At 35.4% G+C, this 24,988-nt stretch overlaps 1 protein-coding gene across 1 annotated transcript; it reads right to left on the bottom strand.

Annotated features, from left to right (window-relative positions):
- Positions 1-1,035: 1,035 nt before the first annotated feature.
- On the bottom strand, positions 1,036-24,043 carry gucy2cb (guanylate cyclase 2Cb). The gene is made up of 27 exons (XM_079851350.1): positions 23,215-24,043; positions 20,066-20,172; positions 19,901-19,968; positions 18,073-18,288; positions 17,841-17,962; positions 17,597-17,696; positions 17,304-17,409; positions 16,269-16,410; positions 16,099-16,181; positions 15,868-15,988; positions 13,839-13,923; positions 13,577-13,679; positions 13,402-13,464; positions 13,246-13,317; positions 13,019-13,123; positions 12,838-12,924; positions 12,513-12,645; positions 12,245-12,382; positions 8,227-8,315; positions 6,989-7,080; positions 6,652-6,807; positions 5,996-6,188; positions 5,731-5,905; positions 2,332-2,430; positions 1,884-1,978; positions 1,590-1,666; positions 1,036-1,496 (listed from the first exon to the last, which is right to left on the bottom strand). Exons 1-27 carry the CDS (start codon positions 23,417-23,419, stop codon positions 1,298-1,300), a joined length of 3,231 nt encoding a protein of 1,076 aa, XP_079707476.1. The 5' UTR covers positions 23,420-24,043; the 3' UTR covers positions 1,036-1,297.
- Positions 24,044-24,988: the final 945 nt, after the last annotated feature.

The following is a 24,988-nucleotide window of genomic DNA, read 5'->3' as shown; positions in this document are numbered from 1 at the left end:
CTATGTTCTAAAACTGTGAGCATAATAACAGTCCTTGTGTCTAGACAGAGAATAGTGAATTAAATGAAACAGTGGAGATGAGATATCATAAATTCCATCAACGTGTGTAGATGCAACTGACGTAGAAGCAGCAGAAGTTTTAATACGACACATATATTAGCATGTCAGTTCAGTACAGTATAATAATCTCTTTAAACTTTGTACTGGTGTGTTGAACAAATCTTCTCACTGCTTTGAATTTCAGAGGTATGTTTTTAGTTTTCAAGTTTGATATTTTATGTGTTATTTGCATCATTTTTTTATGGCCTTGAATTTTTTATAATCATACTGTGCCATCCATCTGTATTTATTTTATTCTAATAAATGTCAGATTACTTGTCAGGGCACAGATAATGTTTTGGTTTATGTTGAATTTTAGTCTGTACACACACTGTGCCCTTTTTTTTTCTTTATGGTTTTGTTTTGTTACATTTGTGTAACATTTCTCTAGTATCAAAAACATGGTCTTTTTGCTTTTTTTTTTTTTTTCTCCCCCTCTTTGTTATGTTTCCTTGACAATTTCTTGAATTCATATCTACATTATAGGTAGTTTGTATACCATACTTCCAATGAACTCTTACATATTATTTATTTATAAAATATGGGTTGTGGCTTTGTTTTCATGGTGTGAAAGGTAAAATTGAATTTTGTTGTTATTTATTTAGTTTTTTATGTACTTTATATGTACTTTAATTATTACATATTGCATTAACAATTAGATTTGATTCGCAGCCTATTGAAAAAAAACTCAAGATGTTAAGTAATAATTACTAACGGTTTTCTTTACTTGACGGGGTTTGTTGAAACTGGGCACAGACCCTTAGTCGTGTATGTATGCCAAAGAATATTGGATTAATTGGATTAATTAGTCTCTTCAACCAAGAGAATATCTTTTAGCACAGAAAACAATCATGAATTACTGTAGATGTCCAAGCAGCATTATTGTGTAAATAGTTATCAAAACAATTGAAATAAAGGTTCGTTTCTTTTTCAAATGTGTGTGAAGAGTTTATCATGTTTATTATTATATTATTATTATTTAGCTGAAAATTAAATATCTTTCCTGTAAAACATTGTTACACTCTCATGCTAAAACCTAAGCTGAGATCTACAACACTTATTAACAACTACTAATGTTAGATAATGCTATAACACTAAGTATAAATCCAAATATACAGTATTTACATTTTGCAGTGATTTCAATAGAAATCCAGTTCTGTCATCAGGCAGTGTGTTAGTGTCATGTTCAGGGTTGGGGTTACAGGTATGTGCTTAGACTGTCACCGGTGGCCAGGTGGAGATACTCTGGCAGTTCTGTGCACTCCACTTCCGCTTCCACTATGGGCTTCCTGTGACGTGCTGACAGGGTCTTTCTCTTCCACAAGCTGCAGGGCCGCCTCTCCAGACACGTCTTTATCATTTCAGACAGGTCCTGCTGCAGATTCTGGAAGTTTTCCCTGCCAGGTGAACAGTTCACAATGAAATCTTTTTAAAAGTACATCACAGACTAGTTATTAGGAACAGTAAGGATCATAAAATGTGAAACTCACGCTGTTGGAGGCGTTGGCAGATTATAATTTTTCCCTGTAACTCCCGTCAACCAGTATGTTGTCTCTTTTCCTTTACCCTGTAGTGTATATGAAGACCAGTGCTGTTATTGTAACTAAAACTATCACAAATCATTTTCATTCAGCAAAATCAAGATGAAATGAAAAATCTAAATCTTAAATTAAAATAAAATCTAATTCAAAATACTAAGAAATGCTATAATAGTATATATATATATAATACAAAAATAACACTGATGAGGACAATTATCAAAAGAATGTTAGTGAAATCACTACCTTTAAGTAAGTTTCTCCTCTCTTTTCATACTCAAACTTGCAGTCTGTGCGCTGGAGAATGTTGATAGTCGACTGACTCACATGGATTCGTAGTGCTGGGGTGAGGAGATGAATATAGAATAAAATATAGATTAAACAGTTGGATTACTCACAATACTTTAGTTGGGTAAATCTAGTGATTTACAGTACCGTTCAAAATTTTGGGAAAAAGTTTAGAATGGTTTTTAAAAAATCTGACTGAAAGTACAGTAAAAAGAGCAATATTGTGAAATTTTCCTTTGTTATTCCTTTGATGGCAAAGCTGAATTTTCAGCAGCCATTGCTTCAGTTCGGTGTCACATGATTCTTCAGAAATCACTCTAATAGGCTGATTTGGTGCTCAAGAAACATTTCTTATTATTATCAATGTTGAACGGTAGTGTAGGTTTTGAAAGGCAGCACTACTCACGTAGACCTGTGGACTCCATACGAGATGCCGTGTTCACAGTGTCTCCAAACAGGCAGTATCTGGGCATCTTAATTCCCACTACACCAGCAGCACAGGGCCCTGTGCACATGCAACATACATTTTTTTTTTGTATATTTTTGTATTGGTTAAAATATTTTTCCTAAGGTCTACTTATTTTTTCCACCAAAAAACAATTAATTCGTTTTTTTGTTTGTTTTTTTTCCCAATCATTTTCCACCCTTTCATTTCTCGAGTTCACACTTAGGCACATATCGAGTAAAAGAAAATGCGAGGAGAGGGCTCAGAAATCTGTATTTTGGCCCGAACCCAGAGTAATCCCCCCGTATATTGGGTTGTGATAGGAAATGAGTAGGGGGAGGCTGTAGACCTGGGGCCGCCCCAAGCAGTTTTACGCCCCTGTTGTTCCTTATGCGTCCTGTAGGGGGAGGCTGTACAGCGACACGAATTGAATTGAATCTGCTAAAATGATTGTTGTTTAGCAATGATGCAACATTTATTATTTATAAAGGATTATTTAGATAGAGTTAGGGTAGGTAGATATCAATTCATTTCTATAGATCAATGGATGGGTCTATAATTTATTTCGAGAGACAAAAACTTCTTGACGGTCAGGTTGATGTTCTGTCTGGCTCAAACTTAGCAAACCACGTGTAGGTTTAGCTGCCCCTAGTCTTCTCTACTCACTTTCAAAATTAATTTTCTTTTAATTTTATTTTGTTGCCTGTCTTTAGCTTGCATAAGATGGCCTCTTCTGGTAAGACTCTGTTTACTCCTTGCATTAAAACATACTCCACATGGTTTCTGGGGCAACATTACAGTAGATATTGGGAAATATGTGAACTTTTTTTTTTTTTTTTTACAGTCTATGGTGTGAACACACAAAATACATTTATAATAGGCATATATGTATGTAAATCTCTCTCTCTCTCAGAGTTGAACTGCACACTCACTCAAATATTTCGATTTTTTCCAACATCATACACGATAAAACCCACATTAAAAACTTTTCCCATATGGTTTGAATGTAGATTCTGGTTTGAGTTGTTTCTTATAAATTATATTATCTATTTATCTAATTTATATCTTAATATACTTTTTTTTTATTTTTTTTAATAGCTTACTGATCTGGACTAAAATCTAGGCTATGTGTGCACTTAATGTGGGTTTTATCATACTCTGTCTTTACCAAGTTCTCTTTAACTTGCATCTCATAAAGGTGTGTGTTTGCTTTAGCTACTTAAGGAAATGAAAATCTCTCTCGCTCTAAGCTTGTATAAACTATAAACACCCATCTCTTTTTTAACTGCATTCTAAACCAATAGCTTGTCTAGTAAATGAACTACTTACAGAGACATACATGGACATGTTTTTAATTTCATTTTCAATTTTCTCTGCACAGTCCATCATCAGTGGCCAAAAGAAATCAAAATGGCTTGACACTGTTTCCAAAAGTGTTCCACCAACAAGTGCCTGTTCCGTTTTACTGAAGATCAGGAGCAAATTGATGCAATCCACACTCACCTGACATCGATTCTGGGCAGCACACCCACACACACACACACACACACACACACACACACACACACACACACCCACAGTGACAAGATCAAATTCAATGTCCTTTTTAATTTTTTTAATGTTTAATTTTTTTTGTGAACAACAATATTGTCTCTTTCTTCTAAATGGCCCTTGGAATTTTTAGAAAAGGGATAAATTGTGTTTGTCTTCATAAAATGCTATGTAGGACACTGTTTTGTATCTGTATGACGACCGATAGTGAATAGTACAGCAGATATTTCATCGAGGATCGATATGATTACACGGCACTGTATGTCTAATGGGCTAAATATGGTTAATATCTAAATGTAACTTTATATAAATTCACAACAACATATTTCACTCAGTCTCCTGTATATAAAATCCTACGGTGAATATAACTATTCTACAGTAGGTCATTTATCATTACTTGTCATCTGATCCAACTATGTGTATTATTAATTTTTTAATTCACAAAAACAAATAGTCTTCTATAGGCTGAGTGAAGAGAGTGAAGCCCAACTGAATATCTACAGATATTTTAATCCGTAGTGCAGATCTACACTGTAACGTTTATATTTAAATAAACCACAAAATTGGTCAAAGTCTATGGACGGGACGGTTATTAATGTGTAAGTTTCGAGCATCGATTTAATTGTGTTATTTCGCAGTATATCCCCCTACTGGACGCATCAGAAACAACAGGGGCGTAAAACTGCCTGGGCCATATATCTCCTTTCGTGCTGATTGGATAGATCATTTGAACGTGTTCCTCCCGAACATTTATAATAAAACATAATTTTTCCGGATATTACCTTTCATGCAGTGTGTTAGATCGCCGTTTGTGAACGTTAAAGTTCTGCAAAGTTTCAAAGTTCAAAATACATGATAAATGGAATTATTGTCTGCCAAAAGATAGAACCGAATCTGAACGGCCTGAAACAACTCAGCAAATCCAGTCTTACTTCCTGCACAAACCCACTTTGCATGCACTTCCAAATGATGAGTACTCGGGTTCAATTGACACCATCATTACTGTTCTTATCACTGTATATACTAGTGCTGAGGAAGCCTCAGAGCTGAAATTCAGATATGGTAATTGGTATTTCATTTCCAAAACACGCTGTAAGCAGTAAACCAATCATAACAGACTGGGCCATCTGATCAATCAGAGCAGAGTAGGCTCGCGGAAAAGAGGGGTTTCGAGAGACCGATTCCTTTATCGAACCATTTCAGACTCTGTAAGAAATGAGGTGATGCTGCAATGTAGGCTATATTATGAGAAAATTAAAGTGTTTTACATAGAAAGTAGACAGTATATGACAATGTATTAGCGTATGCTGTGTGGTTGATGTCCAGTGAAATACATAATCATGCTTGGTCCCCTCAAAAGTTGCGTTGGATTTTCTCCTCAGCGTAAAGGTTAAGAGGCCCATCTATCACTGTTTTCATGTTCGTAGAGTTAGTTTCTAGAGTAAAATAGGCTATAATCTGTGTGTTTACACAGCTTTTTTTTTTAAATGGCGGGTGCTGGTGTTTCGCGTGCGTTCGGTCAATTAGCAAACACTAACGTCACTGGTAGTTCCTATAGTGCTGGTTTAGACCCTACTCTGAAGTAGGAGCTAAATTAGTTCCTCCAAAAGGAGTTCCTAGAGCTAAAATCGTTCCTAGTTCCTGCAGTGCGAACATGTCAAAATTCTGATACATCCGCCAACTATAAAAAGGTTCCTCCGGTGCAAAAGCCCCTATTAAGAAATGCCCTCTGCAATACTTGAAAACTTTAATCTAACAGTTTATAAGGCCGCACTGTTGAGCAGAGTACAATGAGTGACTGGCCGTTACCTGAATGCACACCAATGCGAATCCACACGGGCATCCCAGGGAGATGGCGCAACTGGAATGTGCCCATGAAGGCCAAGATGTCCAGTGCCATGAAGCAGATATCCATTGCATGCCTGTTCCCATTGCGTCGAGGAAGACCAGACACCACCATGTATGCATCACCAATCGTCTCTACCTGAAATAGACACACAGACACATCGCCTTGAATTACTGAGGCATTGTAAAAGCCTTCTCTGATACTGGGTACTATAGTGAATTGAAATACCTTATAGACATCGTGATTGTCAAGGATGCTGTCGAAGTTTTTGTAGATGTCATTGAGCATGTCCACCACCTCCATAGGTGTGCTGAAGTGGCACAGTGTGGTGAATCCCACAATGTCACTGAAGTAGATGGTGACTTCGTCAAAGAGCTCAGGCTCCACTTTTCCTGTTTCCTTCAGAGAGCGCACAACTGGTCTGCAAAAAAAGAAAAGGGTTAATTTATTTGAGATTTGCTAAGCTACATTTAATAGTGTTATTAAATTACTTGTGTTTTAAAATCAGCATGAAAAAGAAGTTGCAATAGTCTTTTCTTCCCTATTGTGATGTACAGTATATCCAAGTGAAAAGAAGAAGAAAATAAATGTATAAGAATTGATTGGATTGCAATGGTTTACTATTGCTGTGATCTAATGTGAGTAAAAGTAAACGTCATCAGAGAAGAGAAGAGAAGAGAAGAGAAGAGAAGAGAAGAGAAGAGAAGAGAAGAGAAGAGAAGAGAAGAGAAGAGAAGAGAAGAGAAGAGAAGAGAAGAGAAGAGAGAATGAAATGAGCATGTCTTCAATTTAATATTTACTAATACTGGCCAATAATCAATGTGCATATCTAATAATGATCACAAGAAGATTCTGCGGTGTTCTTCTGTTTGTTGTGTTCAGACCCAGGCAGAAGCATGAAGTTTAGGCAGTCCGCTCTGTCTCTCTCAGCCTTGTACAGAGCTGTGCGTTCCTCAACCAGCCGCTCCAGGTTACGGGAATACATCTGCAGCCGGCGGATCAGATTCTCCATGTAGCTCTCATGTTCCTGGTTGTCCAGACTAATCATAACCAAATCAGAAAATCATGTATTAGAGAGTTTTCAATCATGACTCCTTTCATTTAGATTTTCAGATGGTCATCATGCATGCTAATGATCTGATTTGATTTGTATTTCTTTCTTCTTTGTCTACCAAGTCATCTAAGATTTCTCAATGTTGAACAAAAGCATTTAAAAGTGACCTGACAATCTTCCATAGAGTGATTTCTATCTTTTTGAAGTCTGGTCTTCTGTCTGGGTCCTCGTCCCAACAATTTCTGATCAGCATGCACACCTGGAGAAACCGATTAAAGAGCCAACTTAAACTAAACGTACTTTTTAAATAAAAATTATACACTTGCCAAAACTTTGGAAACAACTATTTTTTATCTTTTTTAAAGAACTCTCTTATGCTCAACATGGTTGCATTTATTCAATCAATAATACAGTAAAACAAATTAAGAATTAAAAGAACTGTTTTCTATTTGGTACAATTTATTCCTGTGATGGCCAGGCCGTCTTCATGATCCTTTCATAAATCATTCTAATATGCTGATTTGGTGCTCAGGTAACATTTATTATTATAATCAATGTTAACAACTGTTGTGCTGCTTAACATTTTTGTGAAAATGGTGATACTTTTTTTCAGGATTCTCTGATGAATAGAGTTCAATGAACAGAATTGATTTGCATGTATTACATTTATTAAAGCATTTATTAATTAGAAATCTTTTGTAACATTGTTAATGTCTTCACTGTCACTTTTGATCAATTTAATGCATCCTTGATTAATAAAAAACTATTAATTTCTCTCTTTTATCTCTTTTTAAAAACTGTTTTCAACATTAATAATAATAATAAATGTTTCTTGAGCACCAAATCAGCATATTAGAATGATTTCTGAAGGATCTTGTGACACTGTAGACTGGAGTTAATTCAGCTTTGCATCACAGAAATTGATTGCATTTACATTTATGCATTTGGCAGACACTTTTATCCAAAGCGACTTACATTGCATTTCAAGGTACACATTTACATTATTATCAGTTCTTGCTTTCCCTGGGAATCGAACCCATGACCTTGGCGTTGCAGGCGCCAGCGCTCCACTGTTTGAGCTACAGGAAAGCTTTTAAAAAAAATTCATTTTAAATTGTAATAATATTTCACAATATTACTGTTTTTACTGTATTTTTGATTAAATTAATGCAGCCTTGGTGAACATAGGAGACTTCTTTCAAAAACATGTATATTTTGTAATGTGTTCAAACTTTTGACAAGTTCTGTAGTTTTAGTGAAGTATAACATGTCACATGACAGAACATGAAACCTTTCCAAAAGTATTTCATGTCAATTACCTATGCTTAGGCTTCTTTGCAGAACTGTTTGGCTGCTATTAGAACAAATAACAATTTGTGTATGAGTCAAACAAATGCATACATACCTCTTGTTCTCTTTCACTGGTGTTCTCAAAGTTTAGATCCGGTCTGAAGAAAGAGTTCGTACTAGGGTATTGCACTCTGGCTAGCTTCTCTGGTAAAGGAAAGTGGGTTAGTTGAATTAATTCACCTAAAAATGAAAACAATTTGTTGCAAATCTGTCTGAATTTCTTCTGTGGAACACAAAAGGTGAATTTTTCACGAATATCCTTGTTGCTCGTTCCAATAGCTATAAGTGAATGAGGACTGGGCCTGTCAAGCTCCAAAATGACAAAACAAGCACCATAAAAATATCATAAAAGTATTTCTCGTGCACCATATTCCAAGCCTTTTGAAGCCTGTCATTGATATTTAAGCCATTTTTTTTCTTCCCATATTGGAATGATCATGAATGAATGAATCTTTCTTTAAATTAAGTATTCAGTACAAGTGCAAATGAAGTATTACAAAATAGTTCTGAATGACAAATCGGACTAATCCAGTTCTTGAATTCAATGAGAGTCAATGACCACAGCCCACTGGAGGGGAAGATTATTAGTGAATAACAATTTAAATGGCTATTGTAGCTGTCATTGGAGTCACTTTGTCAGTTCCCTTTTGAAGTGGAACAACACTGCATTTTGGACCGACGCTATGGGAATGCCAACACACTCCAATTTCATTGGCTGGCGACAGTCCTTGACGTCATTAGCGAAGCGTCTGGAAGTATAAGTGATACACATCATCAGCTTTTTTGTCTTCAGGAGCCGTTTGTTTAGCTAGCACGTAGTGAAGGCGAATCTATAATGGAGAATTCGAGCAAGCATTTCAGGAAGTGTGTGCCTCCGTGTCCCAGGTTTCTACACACAACCTGTGCGTTCAATGCTTGGGTGAGGAGCATGTGTGTTCAGTGTTTGAGGTCTCTGGATGTGCCCATTGTGAGAAGTTTACACTGCGGAAGCTCCGTTCATGCTAGAGGGATGTAGGACAGGCGTCTGCACCTCCTGGCTCAGGCCCCACTGTTGGCGAAGCACAGAGGAGGCTTAAGTTGTGGGGATGGCAGGTTGAGCTGGCTGAGGAATTCGAGAGAGGTATGGCTCTTTAGCGATCCTCGGTCCTGGGTTCGAGCGATCTGCTCGATCATGATGTGGCCCCCCATACTGTTGGACGTCATGACACACACCACAACCAGATTGGATCTGGCTTGTGGCCGTGAGAAACAGGAAGTCACTTGTGGCAGGCTGGACGAGCGCTTCCTGCCAGGCCATAATTGCCCTTCACCCATTAGCCTTCCCGAACTCCACGAAGAACAGGTTCCCGACTGGAGTGGGTGTTATTAGAGAAGAGGGGCAGAAGGGGAACGGAGTCATCAGATACCTGTTTAACTATTAAGTGGGTTGACAATGCACGAGTCGAGGAAGTTCTCCTAGTCTCTCCTTGATATCTGTCACTTACTACGGCAAGCGCAAAAAAATAAATAAAACTAAACACCGCATAGCAGAATGCAAGCAGGGTGTGAGCGCTACCCCTTTGTTGATATCCACATTATTCCTACGCCCCATGATGCTTTGCGCGAATTATGGGTGTAACTTCCGTTAAGACTAGCTCTATGGACCCAATAATATATATTTTATATAACTGTGTACAATGACATTACATTATTCTACTCACCCTTCAACCATTGAACAATATAAGGACATTTAAAAGTGTAAAAGCATCAACAAGGTACTTTCAACAGACCATGAATAACCCCAAAAGCGTTTCCACAGCAAAATCGGATGGTTAAATATCACTGTGTTAATAATCTGTATTATGTAACATACGTTGCGTCTTAATAAAAAATATATATATTTACTTCAGCATTGCGTGATACTATTTCAAAGTGATTTCAGTCATTTTGACAGATAATAAATTGTATTTTCCTGTGAAAACAAACCCGGAAAGAGACGTGAGGATTTGGGGAGAAAAAAATAGATTCTTCGTGCATTCCCGTGAATTATTAATGGCATATATTGTAAATTATGTGCAGTAAATGTTGACCTTTTTCATACTATTACAGCGAAATGCACAAGGAAAAAAGAAAATAATCATGAGGAAAAGAATGCAGTGATTGAAAAGAGCTCTTGCCATAGATATTCTTGTTATAACATGTCACGTTAAAATACCAAGTGTTACGTTATTCTCATGTTATTCTTAAATAAAACATGAAAGAAAACTGATAGCTCATTGAGACAAACTGACGGATAAGCTTTATTTGTAGGGCAACCTTATGATTTGGTCTTTTTGAATGGAAGTTCCCCAAACTGGAAGTGCCACCCATAATTCAAAACGCAGTAAGCTCGTCAGGAATAAGGTGGATAGGATAATTAAGCAGAGCTGCAGCACCCCTGTGGTTTCCCAGTGATAGTGGTAATGGCCAAGTTCGACAGTGACATATTTCTCCCTGTGGCAATTATTCCCCAAGAGCTGTTTTAAGCCTAAGAGGCTGTCACAGCTGAGCCATTTTTTATTCCTTAGAGTTCTGCTTTTAGGGCTAGAATAACCCACAGGCGAGGGAGGAAGGTTGGTTAGGCCAGGTTTTCCCTTGCTATAAAGGCATAGAACCTGGAATATCTTATACATCAGACGGTCCATGTACATCTTTTTATGGACGCACCCTGGATTGGCGCTCTGACTCCAGCTAAAATAATCTGTTGAGTCAATGTATGCTATGCCCTCTGTGATTGTGCATATTCTCACCCCGTGAGACAGGCATCCCAGTGGCATGGCGGAGTGGGTATTTGTTCCCCATTGCATCCAAAGACGCAGTGTTGAGTTCCACTTCGAAAGGGAACATTTCAGGTTATGACTGTAACCCTGGTTCCTTGGCGTAATGGCTGCTGGTATTTGGAATTCCATTACAAAACACTGTGTCAGTAATAGACTATTATATCGTAATACTCGGCCCACGCTAAATTGGAATGATGAGCATCAGTCTGGTGCAGTTGAGTTCAGGAGGAAAACAGTGATGTGAAAAAAAGAGTTGATAAAAAGGGAAAGCCTGAAAGACAACCAAACAAGATGAAGATACAAAGATAGAGCAGACAGAAAATGTTACTCCACCACCAACAATAGGGAAAAATATGCACATACAGGAGCCTGAATGCTGCGGCAAAATCAATGTTACTAGGTCCCCATCCCGGGATCGATGCCGGACTCAATCCCGGGACGTGTTTGCGTTCACACAGAAAGCAATTTTCTGGGATCAACGCGTTGTGTGAAAGGGGCTTAAGTCTTAAAGAACCTAGAGGAGGGTCTCACTCTCAATGTTTGAGCTTTAAGAAAATATACAGGTGGTGGTTGAAAGAGACTAAAAGACAAGAAAAGAACAAGACTGAGCTTCAAGAAAATACAAAGGTGGTGAGAGAGACAAGGAAAACAATATCAAATAAAGATCAATTGTTCATGTCAAGATCAAATGTCCTGCTGTTGTCTTACAGTGAAAAACAACGACAACATTAAAACAAATGAAACCCTTTTCTGAAATATGCCTGATCTAAAAAACAAAAACACAATCTCTATAAAATGAATTGCTAAAAGCAGTAATCATAAACAACTGAAAATTGGTTTGTGCAGCATGGGTCACTGCACATGATCAAAGCATGTACATTTATTTCATAATTACATTTTTTTAATTTGCACCATGTTTTTGTAAACAACAGGTAAATCAACATATTTTGAATCTCATATTTTGTGGTAAAATGTTTGTCAAAAAAAAGCTATTAAATGGCTTCAGTAGACTTTGTATACAGCCCACATATAAGCTACTTTTTAACTTTTAAGCTACAGTCCTAATTTATTGTAAAAAAAGATAAATTAAGGAAAAAGCTACCAGCACTTCAGTCCAAAAATTCACTTTTGAGTGAGTAAATGAATGAGTAGAGAATAAAAATTTTTGGCTAAATTATGCTTTTAAAGTGTGGGCTTTGCATGGATGAAGGATAAATCACCAGTAGGTGTCACTGATGATTGTGTATTTTTTGTGCAGCTGTCTATAACTCTCACCAGCACGATTAGAGCAGGCGCGTGAGTAGAACGTGCACTTCCTCATCATGATCTCCTGGGAAATGATGGCGAAACTGTACACATCTCCTTTCTGGGAGATCCCCTGCTTCCTCAGGTGTTCAGGAGCCGTCCACAGATCTGAGAGAAGTGGAAACACAAAATAGGTAAACATTAACGTAAGCAAATGGTTAACCAAAATAAGCACATAAGTGTAGAAATAACTGAACTTCTTTGTCAAGATAATAATAATAATATACCACCCTTTCACCTTTACTGGGACTGAGAATTGTATTGAAGCCAAAGTCTGCAATCTTCACAACCATACGGTTGTCGACCACACAGTTAGTGGATTTAAGACGTCCATGGACTGCAATGTTGCTTGTGTGGAGATAAGACATGCCCTAAAGGAGGTCAAAAAGTTCATACGAGAATCTGTGTTAGTATAGGACATTTACATAACTATTAATGACGTGCGTATATAGCACGTCTAGCTGGAATAGATGTTAAACGATCCATTCAGACACTGCTATACGCAAAGAATTGAATAATAATTTTGAATTTAAGAAAATACTCTAAATGTAGGTAATCATTACCTTTGCAATGTCATACATGACAGAGATCTTAAACTGCCAGTCCATGAATGTTTCTTCTGGGTATGAAATCTTATCATTAAGCACATGCTAAAAGAATAAAAATCCATATTTTAGTATTCATTTACTATATTAGATTTTTTTTTTTATTACGTCATAGTACGAGACTCATCATAATACTCACTTTAAGGGATCCTCTTTCTCCATATTCAAACACGCCAAAATACTCATTGTCAAATTTGACTGTCCCATAGAATTTGGTAAGATTGTAATAATCAATTTTCAAGAGCTGCAAATGAAAGCGGCATTATGATATATATTGTGAACAACACATAATTACTCATAGTTTTCTCTTAAAATGATTCAATGTCAGTGTTTTGTTATTCAGTGAAGTGAATGCAATCCTGCTACCGCATTGAGCTCTATCCTCTGTTTTTCAGTGAAGCTTCCATCCGTGAGCCTTAACTCCTTAAGGATAACAACCTATAAAGAAAAAAATATATACTAATTAAAAAAAAAACTCAGAATAATGGAATCATTTTGGATAAAACTGAGTATTTACTGTACCTTTTTATCATAGCGTGCACGGCGTAGGATGTATCTACTATTTTGTGTAGAGTCTTCCTCAATCTGATCACAACAGACAATGAAATATTCATGCAGTAATAAATTGTAAACATAAACATTTTTAAAAAACATTATTATAAAACGTGAATTAAAGACTTTAAAGCCAATACATTACCTTCAGACTGATCATATTCCACTCATTCAACTCTAAAGGGGAAATGAGCTCTGAGGAAATGTGAGACCATTTTTTCTGCAAATGATGATAATGTCTATTTTGCCTTTAAAATATATACAGAAACAATTGTAAATATCTTGGTACATACAATTTCTTACACAATGTACATATAAGATATGTACTGGTAAAGCCAGTAGCATTACAAAAAGTGGCATTACAAAGGGACATATAATAATAGTGAAAAACAATGTATTGCTCTTACCAGTAAAAGATGAAGGCAAGTGTACCCATGATACCCACAACAGCGGTGCACAAAACTATGACAATGGTGTCGGTGTTGACATTGCCTATATAAATAAATAAATAAATATTGGTTTCATTTAAATCATAAATAAAATGTATGTATGTATGTATGTATATATATATATATATAAAAATAAATACATACATACATACGTACATACATACATTATTACACAATATACAGTAAAATATGCTTGATGCTTTAACTAATAAAAACAAACAGTGAAATTTATGGTTAAAAATCCCAGCAGTTGTTGTTGCCAGAACTTTACCGTTAAAATGGTAGCAATATTTTAGGTTTTACACATTGAACTTAATTTTCCAGTAAAAACCATATGTTTCATTAATTTACCAAAATCTATTTTTTACCTTTATAATATTACTAACAACTAGGGGTGTAACAATATATTGTTACACAACACTGGATAGTGAATATGTATCGTGGATAGTTCACCCAAAAGTTAGAGTTTTAATTTTAGTACTACATTAAACTACTGTATATAATGTTAAATATAATGTATAATGTCTTATGTTACCAGTAAAAAGTGGCCAACATTATTTTAAATATATCTGTACAGTGACAGAATATATTCGTCTAAAATAGCTTCAGAATCATGAATATTTTTATTCTGGTGTCTCCATTGTCCTGTGCATTGGGTTACCAGCACCAAGTCCAAGCCTATTCATTTGCACCCACAATATCAAATTTAGAATTTTAATCATACTTAACCTTTAATCATATGTCTTGGAGTATCGCGATTCGCAATAATATCGTATAGTGAGTTCAGTATTGTAATATGAGGTTATCGTTACACCCCTACTAACAACCATCTTAAAAACACAGGTGGCAAAGAGACAAGCTGTGGTAAATACTATAGAAAAAACTTTTAAATATTTCATTTTGATGATTAAAGATGAGTTTTAAGGGATAAAATTATTGACTACAGGGGGACTTTAAAAGTAATATAATACTATAATACACTTATAATACTGCGTTACACCTTAAAAAACTAATTGTGTTACTTAGTTACTTTTAAGGGAAAGTAATGTGTTACGTTACTTTTGAGTTATTTTTTCTCACCTGGGCTGAGCTTGCTTGTTTGTTTTTTAATAACCAAAAATAATTATTTTTTTGCCATTTGTAAAAGCCCTTTCGCGCCAAAAGTGCAAATGCGAAAAGAAATGCAAATTCACGCCTGTACAGTAGAAAGCCATTCTGGATGGCAGAAGAATAGGATGCAGGTGAAGAAAGTTCAACACTCTTACTTCAGCAACAACACAAATGTGATGTTTATTTTTTAGTCATTTTAAGACATTTTTACTTAATAGTATGGTTGAATTGGATCATCGAAGGTCAGCAGCAAATAATAATGTGAGATTAAATACATAAAGTATATTTGTGTTATTTAACATATTTAATTATTGCAAATTAATCTGAGTTTACATTTTACTGTTTTTATGTTTTTATTCAATTTGAGGAATACTGAATTAGTGTATGTGCAAGTAAGATGAGTAAATGCATGCTCACATTTAGTCTAGATTAGAACTACAATAACCATCATGTTCACACAGCGCACACAACAGGAGAGCTGTCAGTCAATAAATGGGAAAACAAAGTAACTTGCGTTACTTATTTGAAAAAGTAACTATATTTAAAAGTAATCTGGTTACGTGACTCGCTTACGTGTAATAAAACAAACACTGACACAAACATGTTTACAAATGAATTAACAACATAAGTTGAACATTGAACCCTAATGTATATAACTGATAAGAACAAAAAGAAGAAGAAACAAAGTTATGGTTTTTCACTGTAAATTGTAAAATGACTTTTTTTACTTGCAAAAAGTGTGCATTTAACAGCATTTTACTGTAAAATCACATGAAATGACCCATTAGATCTATTACAGTTTTCCACCATATAGAGTAAGGGAACTTCTTTTAACCAAATAAGAGGATTTTACCACAACATTTTTACATCCTCATACCTTTTGACTCCATTAATGGATGGTCTTCAGGCAGTCTGCCCTTAGGCCAAATGAAGGAAGGCTCTTCGTCTATTAGCTGTGTGTGGTTGGTGGAAGTGTTGAACTCATAAAGAATGTTGTACTAAAGTACAGAGGAGGTAAGTTTTAATGTCCAATAATCACTCCATAGTTTGCTAAAAAAAAAAATCCATTCTGTAAATAGAATTGATATGTCTGAAATCTGTGGCATACCTCATTGTCACTGTTAGTGTAGATCAAAGAAAATATCAGATCCCTGTCACCATATTCATCCAGCTGATAATCTCCTGCTATGCCTGTGGTTTGGATTTTACAAATGTTAATTATCTTGGGGATCTACTAAAGCAACTACAACATTATAAGACATGGCTGAAGCTTTTCACCTTTGAAAGACACGTTTCTGAAGTAGTTCATGCTGACAGACTCTATATCCTGAATTTCTGAGAAGGCTGTGTTCCAGATGTTCCTCATCACCTGTCTGAACAGCAGCACCGCATCATGATATGCCGCAATATAATCATTCATCTGCACACAGAACAGTGAGGAGATGAGAGTTAGTACTTCTAGATCTATAAGACTAAGCATGTAAATGTGAACACTGCAATAACACACTACAAAATGACAAAACGAACAGATTTTTGAAGCTTTCTTTACATAAAATGTGAAATTTCATCATAAAAAATAGAAATTATTGCATAAGTGCAACTGACAACCTAAAGAATGAATAAAATGACAATAAACTATTTTAATATTTATTGTGTGAAAATGATCTACATCAGATTTTAAAAAGCTATGGTACATTAAGATACATTCAAATACACTTGGGATTGGTAAGATTTTGTAATCTTTTGAAAGTCTCTCACCAGAAAAACTGCTTTCTATTTTAATATATTTTAAAAAGTAATTTATTCCTGTGATGCAAAACTGAATTTTCAGCATCATTACTCTAGTCTAATCTTCAGTGTCACATGACCGTTCAGAAATTATTCTAATATGTTGATTTGGTGCTCAAAAAACATTTCTTATTATTATCAACGTTAAAGACAGTTGTGCTGCTTAATATTTTTGTGGAAATCGTGATAGGATTTTTTTTCAGGATTCTTTGATGAATAGAAAGCTCAAAAGAACATTTATTTCAAATAGAAATCGTCTGTAATCACTTTTGATTTGTGCATTTTGTCTGAAAGTATTCATTTCTTTTCAAAAAAATCTTGACCCCAAACTTTTGAACCGTACTGTATATAAAATATATTTCTTGATTGATATTTATAAATGTGTATTTAATATCCATAAATGCAAGCTTATGAATTAAATATAGCAAGAAAAATGTCATTTCCAGAATGGTGATTAGAGAGTGCTGGAAATTACAATGGGTTTTGGCCTGTGAGGACAGAGATCAATAAAAACACGGTACCTACCGTGTTGTTACCAGAAGTGTCAATGGTGTATTGTCTTGTGTCGGGCATTGTTAACACCAGGACATTCTTCATAGCATCGTTAGATGACTCATTATAATATCTGTCGCTGTGAGAGAAAGTTAGTATTGTTTCTCACTTACAAATCACAGTCTTTCTAGACTCTTTAGGCTTTTTGAGATTAGCACAGTTATATATCTCATTTAGCTGGCTTATGCACATTTAGTTAAGTCAAAATCAGTAGATATCATAAACTCTAGCTTAAAGAAAGCAGGAATTGAAAGTGAATGACTGACTTGTAAAGGTCAATCAGAAGAAAAGCAGTTTGATCATCACACTTCATAGTGCCGTTCTTCAGATCCATGATGTCATCAGGTGTCCCACAAATAATGAACACTGTGAAATAGAAACAAATAAAAACACACTTCAAAGTTTGACTTTTTGAATGTAACAGTGGAACATGTGACACAAATATTAACTTATAAATGACCATAAGTAAAACATTTACAAACTAATATTCAAATAAAAATAAGTTCTCACGATTGCTCTCCCGGTAACGGTTGTCCAGAGCTTCAGTGAGCTCATCCTCTCTTCGTAGAACCACTATTTTCTTTAACCTGGTGGAAAAGTTGCCTAAAGCCACTTCAAGAGCATTTATATACCTACAGACAAGACCCAAAATTCAGAAAGCCACAAGGGAATATTCCTATATTCCTTCAAGAAACTCTACTGTTGTTGCAAACTATTCATGTAGAATACATTACATACTCACCAGAAACAGTCCTCTGTGTTATTCGGTTTCTTGTATAAATACGCTGTTTCCCATTTAGGCTTGACCTCATCTTCGAAATTCCAGAAGTAAGAGAAGAAGCTGGCGATTTTTCTCGCTGGAGGCAGAAGGCGAGTCAGATCTCTCTTGAAGTCACAAGACAATCCAAAGCTTCCTGCTGATATGATGGGCATGTTGAGGTTCAGACCGATCTCCAAACTACAAAAGTGGTCGAACGAACACATATCAGGTGTTGAGTAAACTCAGTTTTGAATAGCAATGAAATCACCCCAAAAACATCCCTTTCTTAAATAGGCTGACAGGTCCGTTATCTTTTCAGTGAGGTCTAAATGTTGTTCCTGTTCTTGCTATCATACTACAACTTTGTGTCACTAAATACAATTTGTTTTATTGGTCAACGGTATCTGCCTGATGAATAAACATAAAAGTACACTATCCAAAAAAGTACTCATACTGTATTATATTGCAAAATGTATTATAGTTTAAATCTATGAACTTTTTTGACCCACCTAAAGGGTTAGTCTACCCAAAAAAGAAAATTCTCTCATTAATTACACACCCTCATGTCGTTTCAAACCCGTATTAACCCAGAAATTAAGATATTTTTGATGAAATCTGAGAGCTTTCTGCCCCTTCATTGACAGTCTACACCACTACCACTTTCAAGCCCCAGAAAGGTAACAAAGACGTCATTAAAGTAATTTATGTGACTCCAGCGGTTTAACCTCAATTTCATGAAGCGACGCGAGGGCTTTGTTTGCGAAAAATAAAAAATAAAAATGTACCACTCTATTAACAAAATATTAATCTCCAATACGCGTTCATTCAACAATGCCTGCTGTCATGTCAACACAACATGTATTGATTACTTAAATGATGTCTTTACTACCTTTCTGGGGCTTGAGTTGAAAGTAGTTGCGTAAGTAAACTAGTGTAAGTGGTTTTTGGGTGAAGTGAACTATAACTAACTAACTAACTAACTAGACTTTCAGTACATCAGCTCAATGTGCTGACAAGCAATTATGGTAAACTAAAATATACTTTAATGTCATTTCTATTCTATGTCATGTATTAAAATATGCATTTAAATATATTTGTAACTACACATTTATAATGATGAAGTGCAAATTTAGTACATTTAAAATATATTAACTTCAAATGTAATACTGAATAAAGCAGTACATTTAAAATTATAATTAAGTTTTACATGTGCTTTAGTATGTTAATCAACACATTAAAATAATTATTTAAAGCATGACATAAAATTACTAAAAACGTAATGGCCCGGTTTCACAGACAGGGTTTAGATTAAGCCAGGATTAGGCCTTAGTTCAATTAGGGCATTTAAGAAGTTTTTTTAAACGTGTCTTAGAGAAAAAAAAACAATACTGATGTGCGTCTTGAGACAAAACAATGGCACTGACATATTTTAAGATAATATCAGTGCAAGTTGCTTTCAGTTAAAACAGCTCAAACATGCATTTTAGTCAAGTAAAACTTTTCATTTGACAAAGTGCACTTTTAAAAGTGTACTTAAGTGTGTTAATAAGCAGTCTTGAAAGTACTCCCTTTAAGTACACTTAAGTGGACTTTAATTTTATTCATATTATAGTCCAGTGTTTTAAAGAACACTGGACAGGATTCAAAGAACACTAAATGCACATTCAATACACTTCTTTTTTAACAAGGGGTGAGTACTATAACTGATTTAAAGTTGATTCCAAAGGAGACAGATAGCATGAACTAAAACAAGAAAGCAAAGGAAATGTACAATACATACAAATAACTGTAAAAGCAAAATCTAACATACTCAACCATTTGGAAAGTGGCATAAGTGCATGTTGGTCCCAGTAGAGCACATCCCTCCTCCCCTGCAAACTACAGAATAAGTCACAATAATCAGTGTGAACTTCATACAGTCTATATTGTAGCTTCTATAAAGTATGTCTGAGGAAATAAAAGACCCAAAACTGACCGCAAGATTATTTAAAATTTCAACTCCCTCGCAGACGCTACTGGCGCATCCTTTTGTTAAGAAGTAAGTGGTTTGAAACCCTCTGAACTTCACTGATAAATCCACACCTTGAAAAAGTAGAAAAAGAAACAAATGAATTCCTTAACCTGTTAAGCTGCAACGCCACTTTTGAAAAATCCCCAGAAATGACATACCCAAACTTAAACAGATACAGTTCATGAACCCTTTGCACTAAAAGCACAAGTATGATCTCATTTGAAAGCTGACACCTGGCAGTTTATTGTAAATGTAGAATTAATTATTGTCATAATGAAAAAAAATTGTTATAAATAGCTTCAAAGTTTTGTAAAGTTATTAGAAATTAATTTTTATGAAACATCCTCATGAAAATAAAATTGAAGTTGGCACTGGAGCAATCTAGAAATGCACTACAGCTAAAGCCACATGTCTAAACATTTTATGTTTAAAATCTGAAGATAATAAGTCCAAAACTCTGTATTTAGTTACATGTTTTTCAAGACCATGTCAGTTGACTTTATTTTGATTTGACGTTAAAGATGCTTCTGATGTTTATTGCCATCTTCTAACCATCTATCCAGTATATTGTCTCTATTGTTTTGTGGTGCAAACGAGCCCCATTCAGTCTCAGTCTCCCCCTGCACACATTCACACCTCTCCAGCCAGGTTATGGCTCGAAATATGCATTTCTTTTGTCTGCATTATAGTTACTAACGCTATTCATAGGGTTTCAATCCCTAATTTCTTTTATCAAAGTTCTTACTTAACATTTAAAAACTGGATCAAATGCCCTGCTTGAATAATGAAACATTTTAGTAAGCATATTTAGAAAAAAATATATAAAAGGATAACTGCAATATGTGGCAGGTGCACCTAGAGCTAGCTAGCATGTTAGCTTAGCACACCATCAATACACGACAATTTATGAGATTAAAACCATTTTTGTGCTTCAAACTTAATTTATAACGCAAGTAGAGTGTTTTAAATAATCTTCTGTGATATAATTTCGCTTCAGATTAAAAAATCAGACAGAAAATATATATTTTTTATTATTCTGCACAATGATAAAGTCTATATCGATTAGCAATACATTATAAATATAATCTATTATTATGGAAATACCTGACATTATTTGAAGAACACAGGTAAACCAAATATCATTTCAATCATGTTTATTGTCTTCAAAAAGTCTTTTTTCTGCATGTAACAACGATCTCTGATAGCTTTGTGTGTGTTCGAGACTTCCTGGATTGTCACATGATCATGGTTCTTCTTCATGTTACATAAATGGACTATTATTGTGAATGTAGCGCCCTCAGGCTGTTGGTATGGATTGAAAACACAATACATCACAGCGTCCAGCGCTCATAATGATTACATCGACGCATTTGGGCATAAATTCAATAAATATTATTCCTGTCTATAGAAATCTGATGAAAACTTATGAAAATATATCAATATTTCTCCAAATCTGCACATTTTTGAGCTAAAGCCCTGAGGGACGTTGTTTTGTGTATCGCTGTCATGACGACAGCACGGGAGTTTTTTTATGAATGAAAGCGGCTGACGGTCATAATTCATATTAAAGGTATCGACTCATTTTTTCATTTCATAACTCCTGACACAAATTAAGACATAACTGTCACTATAAGTTTTTCAGAATACAATAGTGGTCAAATACTGAAACTTGAGTCTTATATGTTTTTAATGATGTATAGTTTGTCAATGTATAACATTAAATCTGATAGTAATTTTTAACTAAATAAAAAAAAAAACGCTTCAGTGCGCCGACGCACTGGTGAAGCTTAACAGGTTAAAGGAGAACTCCGGTCAATTTTAACATTGAGCTCATTTTTTTGTACATTTGGAGTGCTGTCAGTACAGAGAGCAACGACAAAAATCGGTGTTGCCTACACCGAGTTATTCTATTTTTAAAATTTGCACCCTGTTGACTTCAATGGGGCAAGTACTAAACCTGCTTTTAGCCTCTTAACATCCTTGATGTGTCATTACAAGTGCACAGAAAATGTGAGTGATTCCTTCTGAGTGAACACGAGTGAGTCTGACCGAAAAACAGGATGTAAACACAGGTATTTGCGCTGGCTTAAATAACATCATTTTTATACATATCTTTCACATCTACTGCAGTCAGACTCGCTCGTGTTCACTCAGAAGGAATCACTCACATTTTCTGTGCACTTGTAATGACACATCAAGGATGTTAAGAGGCTAAAAGCAGGTTTAGTACTTGCCCCATTGAAGTCAACAGGGTGCAAATTTTAAAAATAGAATAACTCGGTGTAGGCAACACCGATTTTTGTCGTTGTTCTCTGTATTGACAGCACTCCAAATGTACAAAAAAATGAGCTCAATGTTAAAATTGACCGGAGTTCTCCTTTAATTATTCAAATACCACTCAAACCATGGCATTGATTGAAATATTAAACAGTATTAAGTTGTCACTAAATCTTGGGTTACACTTTATTTTAAGGTGTCCTTGTTACAGTGTAATTATATATTTAAGTACAGAGTAATATTAAGTAACTACATGTACTTACTATAGGAATAGGGTAGGATTAGGATTTGGTTGAGGGTTAGTTGCATGTAATTATGCATCATTTACTGTTATTACTACGGTAAGTACATGTAACATATGTAACAAGGACACCGTAAAATAAAGTGTTACCAAATCTTGTGTTTGTTTTACATAACTTTAAAGTGGTAGTTCACCCTAAAATTTGACCATTTACTCACCCTCAAGTTGTTCGAAACCTGTATGAGTTTCTTTCTTCTGTAGAACACAAAAGAAGATATTTTGAAGAACCCTTATATTAGACCCAGATATTTCTGGTCCCCATTGACTTCCATAGTATTTTTTTTTTCATACTTTGGAAGTCAATGGGGACCAGCATCTGTTTGGTTTTCCATATTCTTCAAAATATCTTGTTTTGAGCTCAACATAAGGTAGAAATTCATACAGGTTTTGAACAACTTAAGGGTGAGTAAATGATCACAGAATTTTTATTTTTGGGTGAACTGCCCCTTTAATTATGGCTTCACAAGACTGTCATTTCTGATGGTGTTGATTAGTTCCTCATATTCTATAAAATGTTGTTAGGATTGTACTTTACCGTCTTTTGAGTTGATCGCAGAATCAGATTCAATAGCCCTAATCACCGCAGGCTTCACAAAATTGATACTCCAGGGCGACACGTCGTCATCCAATAAAATAACATTCATCAGAAGAGTGCCATTAAAACAAGACTCTTTCATGAAGTGACTTTGCTTTAGGAATGCCCATGATAGACATGCAAATAACCAGATGTAATAATCCATAGTCAAATGTGAGGAAGAAAGATAAAGACGCCGCCCAATGTCTAGTCAGAACTGATTTTCATTATGTTTCAGTTCATAGAAGTTTGTATTGTCCAGTTCTTTCCTGAGGGTTTTCCTGCAGGCTTCATCCTATTTATGTGAATATCCAAAAAATGGAAACCACTAATAAGGTTATTTTATCCAAGCTGGTCTTACAGAGTCGTAACTTCACACTGATAACTTTGCTCTCACCTCAGCGTGTTACGTGTTAATGAACAACATAGTCAGTGGCCGCGTCCCAACCCCTAGTGAGCTGCCTACAAAGACAGCATTTAAGGGCATCATATGCAGACTCTTTTGCTGTCTAGTATGCAAGTTCACAAGGCTTGCTCACACAGTTACGGTCAGAGCGAGAGTTTAGGCCTAATATTCTCATAGAGGTGCTCTTATAAACATACAGAATATGGGTAAGTAATCAAATTTCTGTTAAAGCTACTGAAGCAGAAGCTCCCTGAGTCTATTGAACACTAGTGTACAAATAAAATGACATTTAGAACGGTGAGAAGAGGAGTGAAGGACAAAGGTCGAGCCATAAAGTCATCGTCCCGTGATAAATGGATGCGTCATTAGCAATCAGAATGAAGCACCTGTCCTGTTTGTTTTCCCAGGTAGGAGGAGGATAATAAATTACTCCTGGTGAAGCGTGGTATGATTTGTTGTGCGTAGGTTATTTGCATGTCTATTTTTATTCATTTATTTTAGGCATATTAAATACCTTATAGCTTATAAAATATTTTTTTATTTAAGTTGTATTTAATTTTAAACTTTCATTTATCCGTCAGGAGGACTGTGTAGGCTTTTTTCTTGTTAAATGTGCCACGTACGCTTTCCAACACGTTTATGCTTTCCCTCTGTAATGATATATGAACAATAGTCATGGCACTTCATATATTTATGGTTCAGTTTCATTTATGACTTCTGAGAAAAATCTGAGAAGTAAATCTTATTTTAATCTCGATCAAAAGACGTCAGCAGACATCGTAAGTCATTTTTTGTTTGTTTTTATCCTCCCAGCGGTTCTCTCTTCCCTAGCTAACCTTCATTCACTGCACGTAAATAAATGTGTGATTATATACAGTGAGTAGTTGTTGTTTCTATAACTAGTTGCTGGTTTATGAGCTGAGGGTGCAATATGTAAGATTAAAAAAAAGGTAAAATGTGTGGGAGGAAAAATCACTGTCCTTTCATAGTTTTTTGTTGTTGTTGTTGTTGTATTGCATTCCGTTTATTGTTTTCCGCACCGAAATTTAAATAGTCCTGCAGTTTTCATGTGTAGTGCACTCTTTGACAGTTTAATGATTTCCACATAATCACAATCTCTAGTTTTCATGATGTACTGCTCCCTCTAGCGGACATCTGTACACATGTCACCTCTTGCTTCTCTTCTGCCGGTAGATGGCAGTGGCACTACATCGCTCAACACATTTATTGAATTCATGGCTGTTCTTTGACACTTGTAAAAGTCTTTACAAGGGAACAGTTTTGGTTTTGACACTGGATAATAGTGTATAATATGTGTATTTCGTTTTT

The sequence above is a fragment of the Squalius cephalus genome, assembly GCF_949319135.1.
Source record: "Squalius cephalus genome assembly, chromosome: 19".
Taxonomy (NCBI): Eukaryota; Metazoa; Chordata; class Actinopteri; order Cypriniformes; family Leuciscidae; genus Squalius; species Squalius cephalus.
This window is presented reverse-complemented; position numbering and strand designations above follow the sequence as displayed.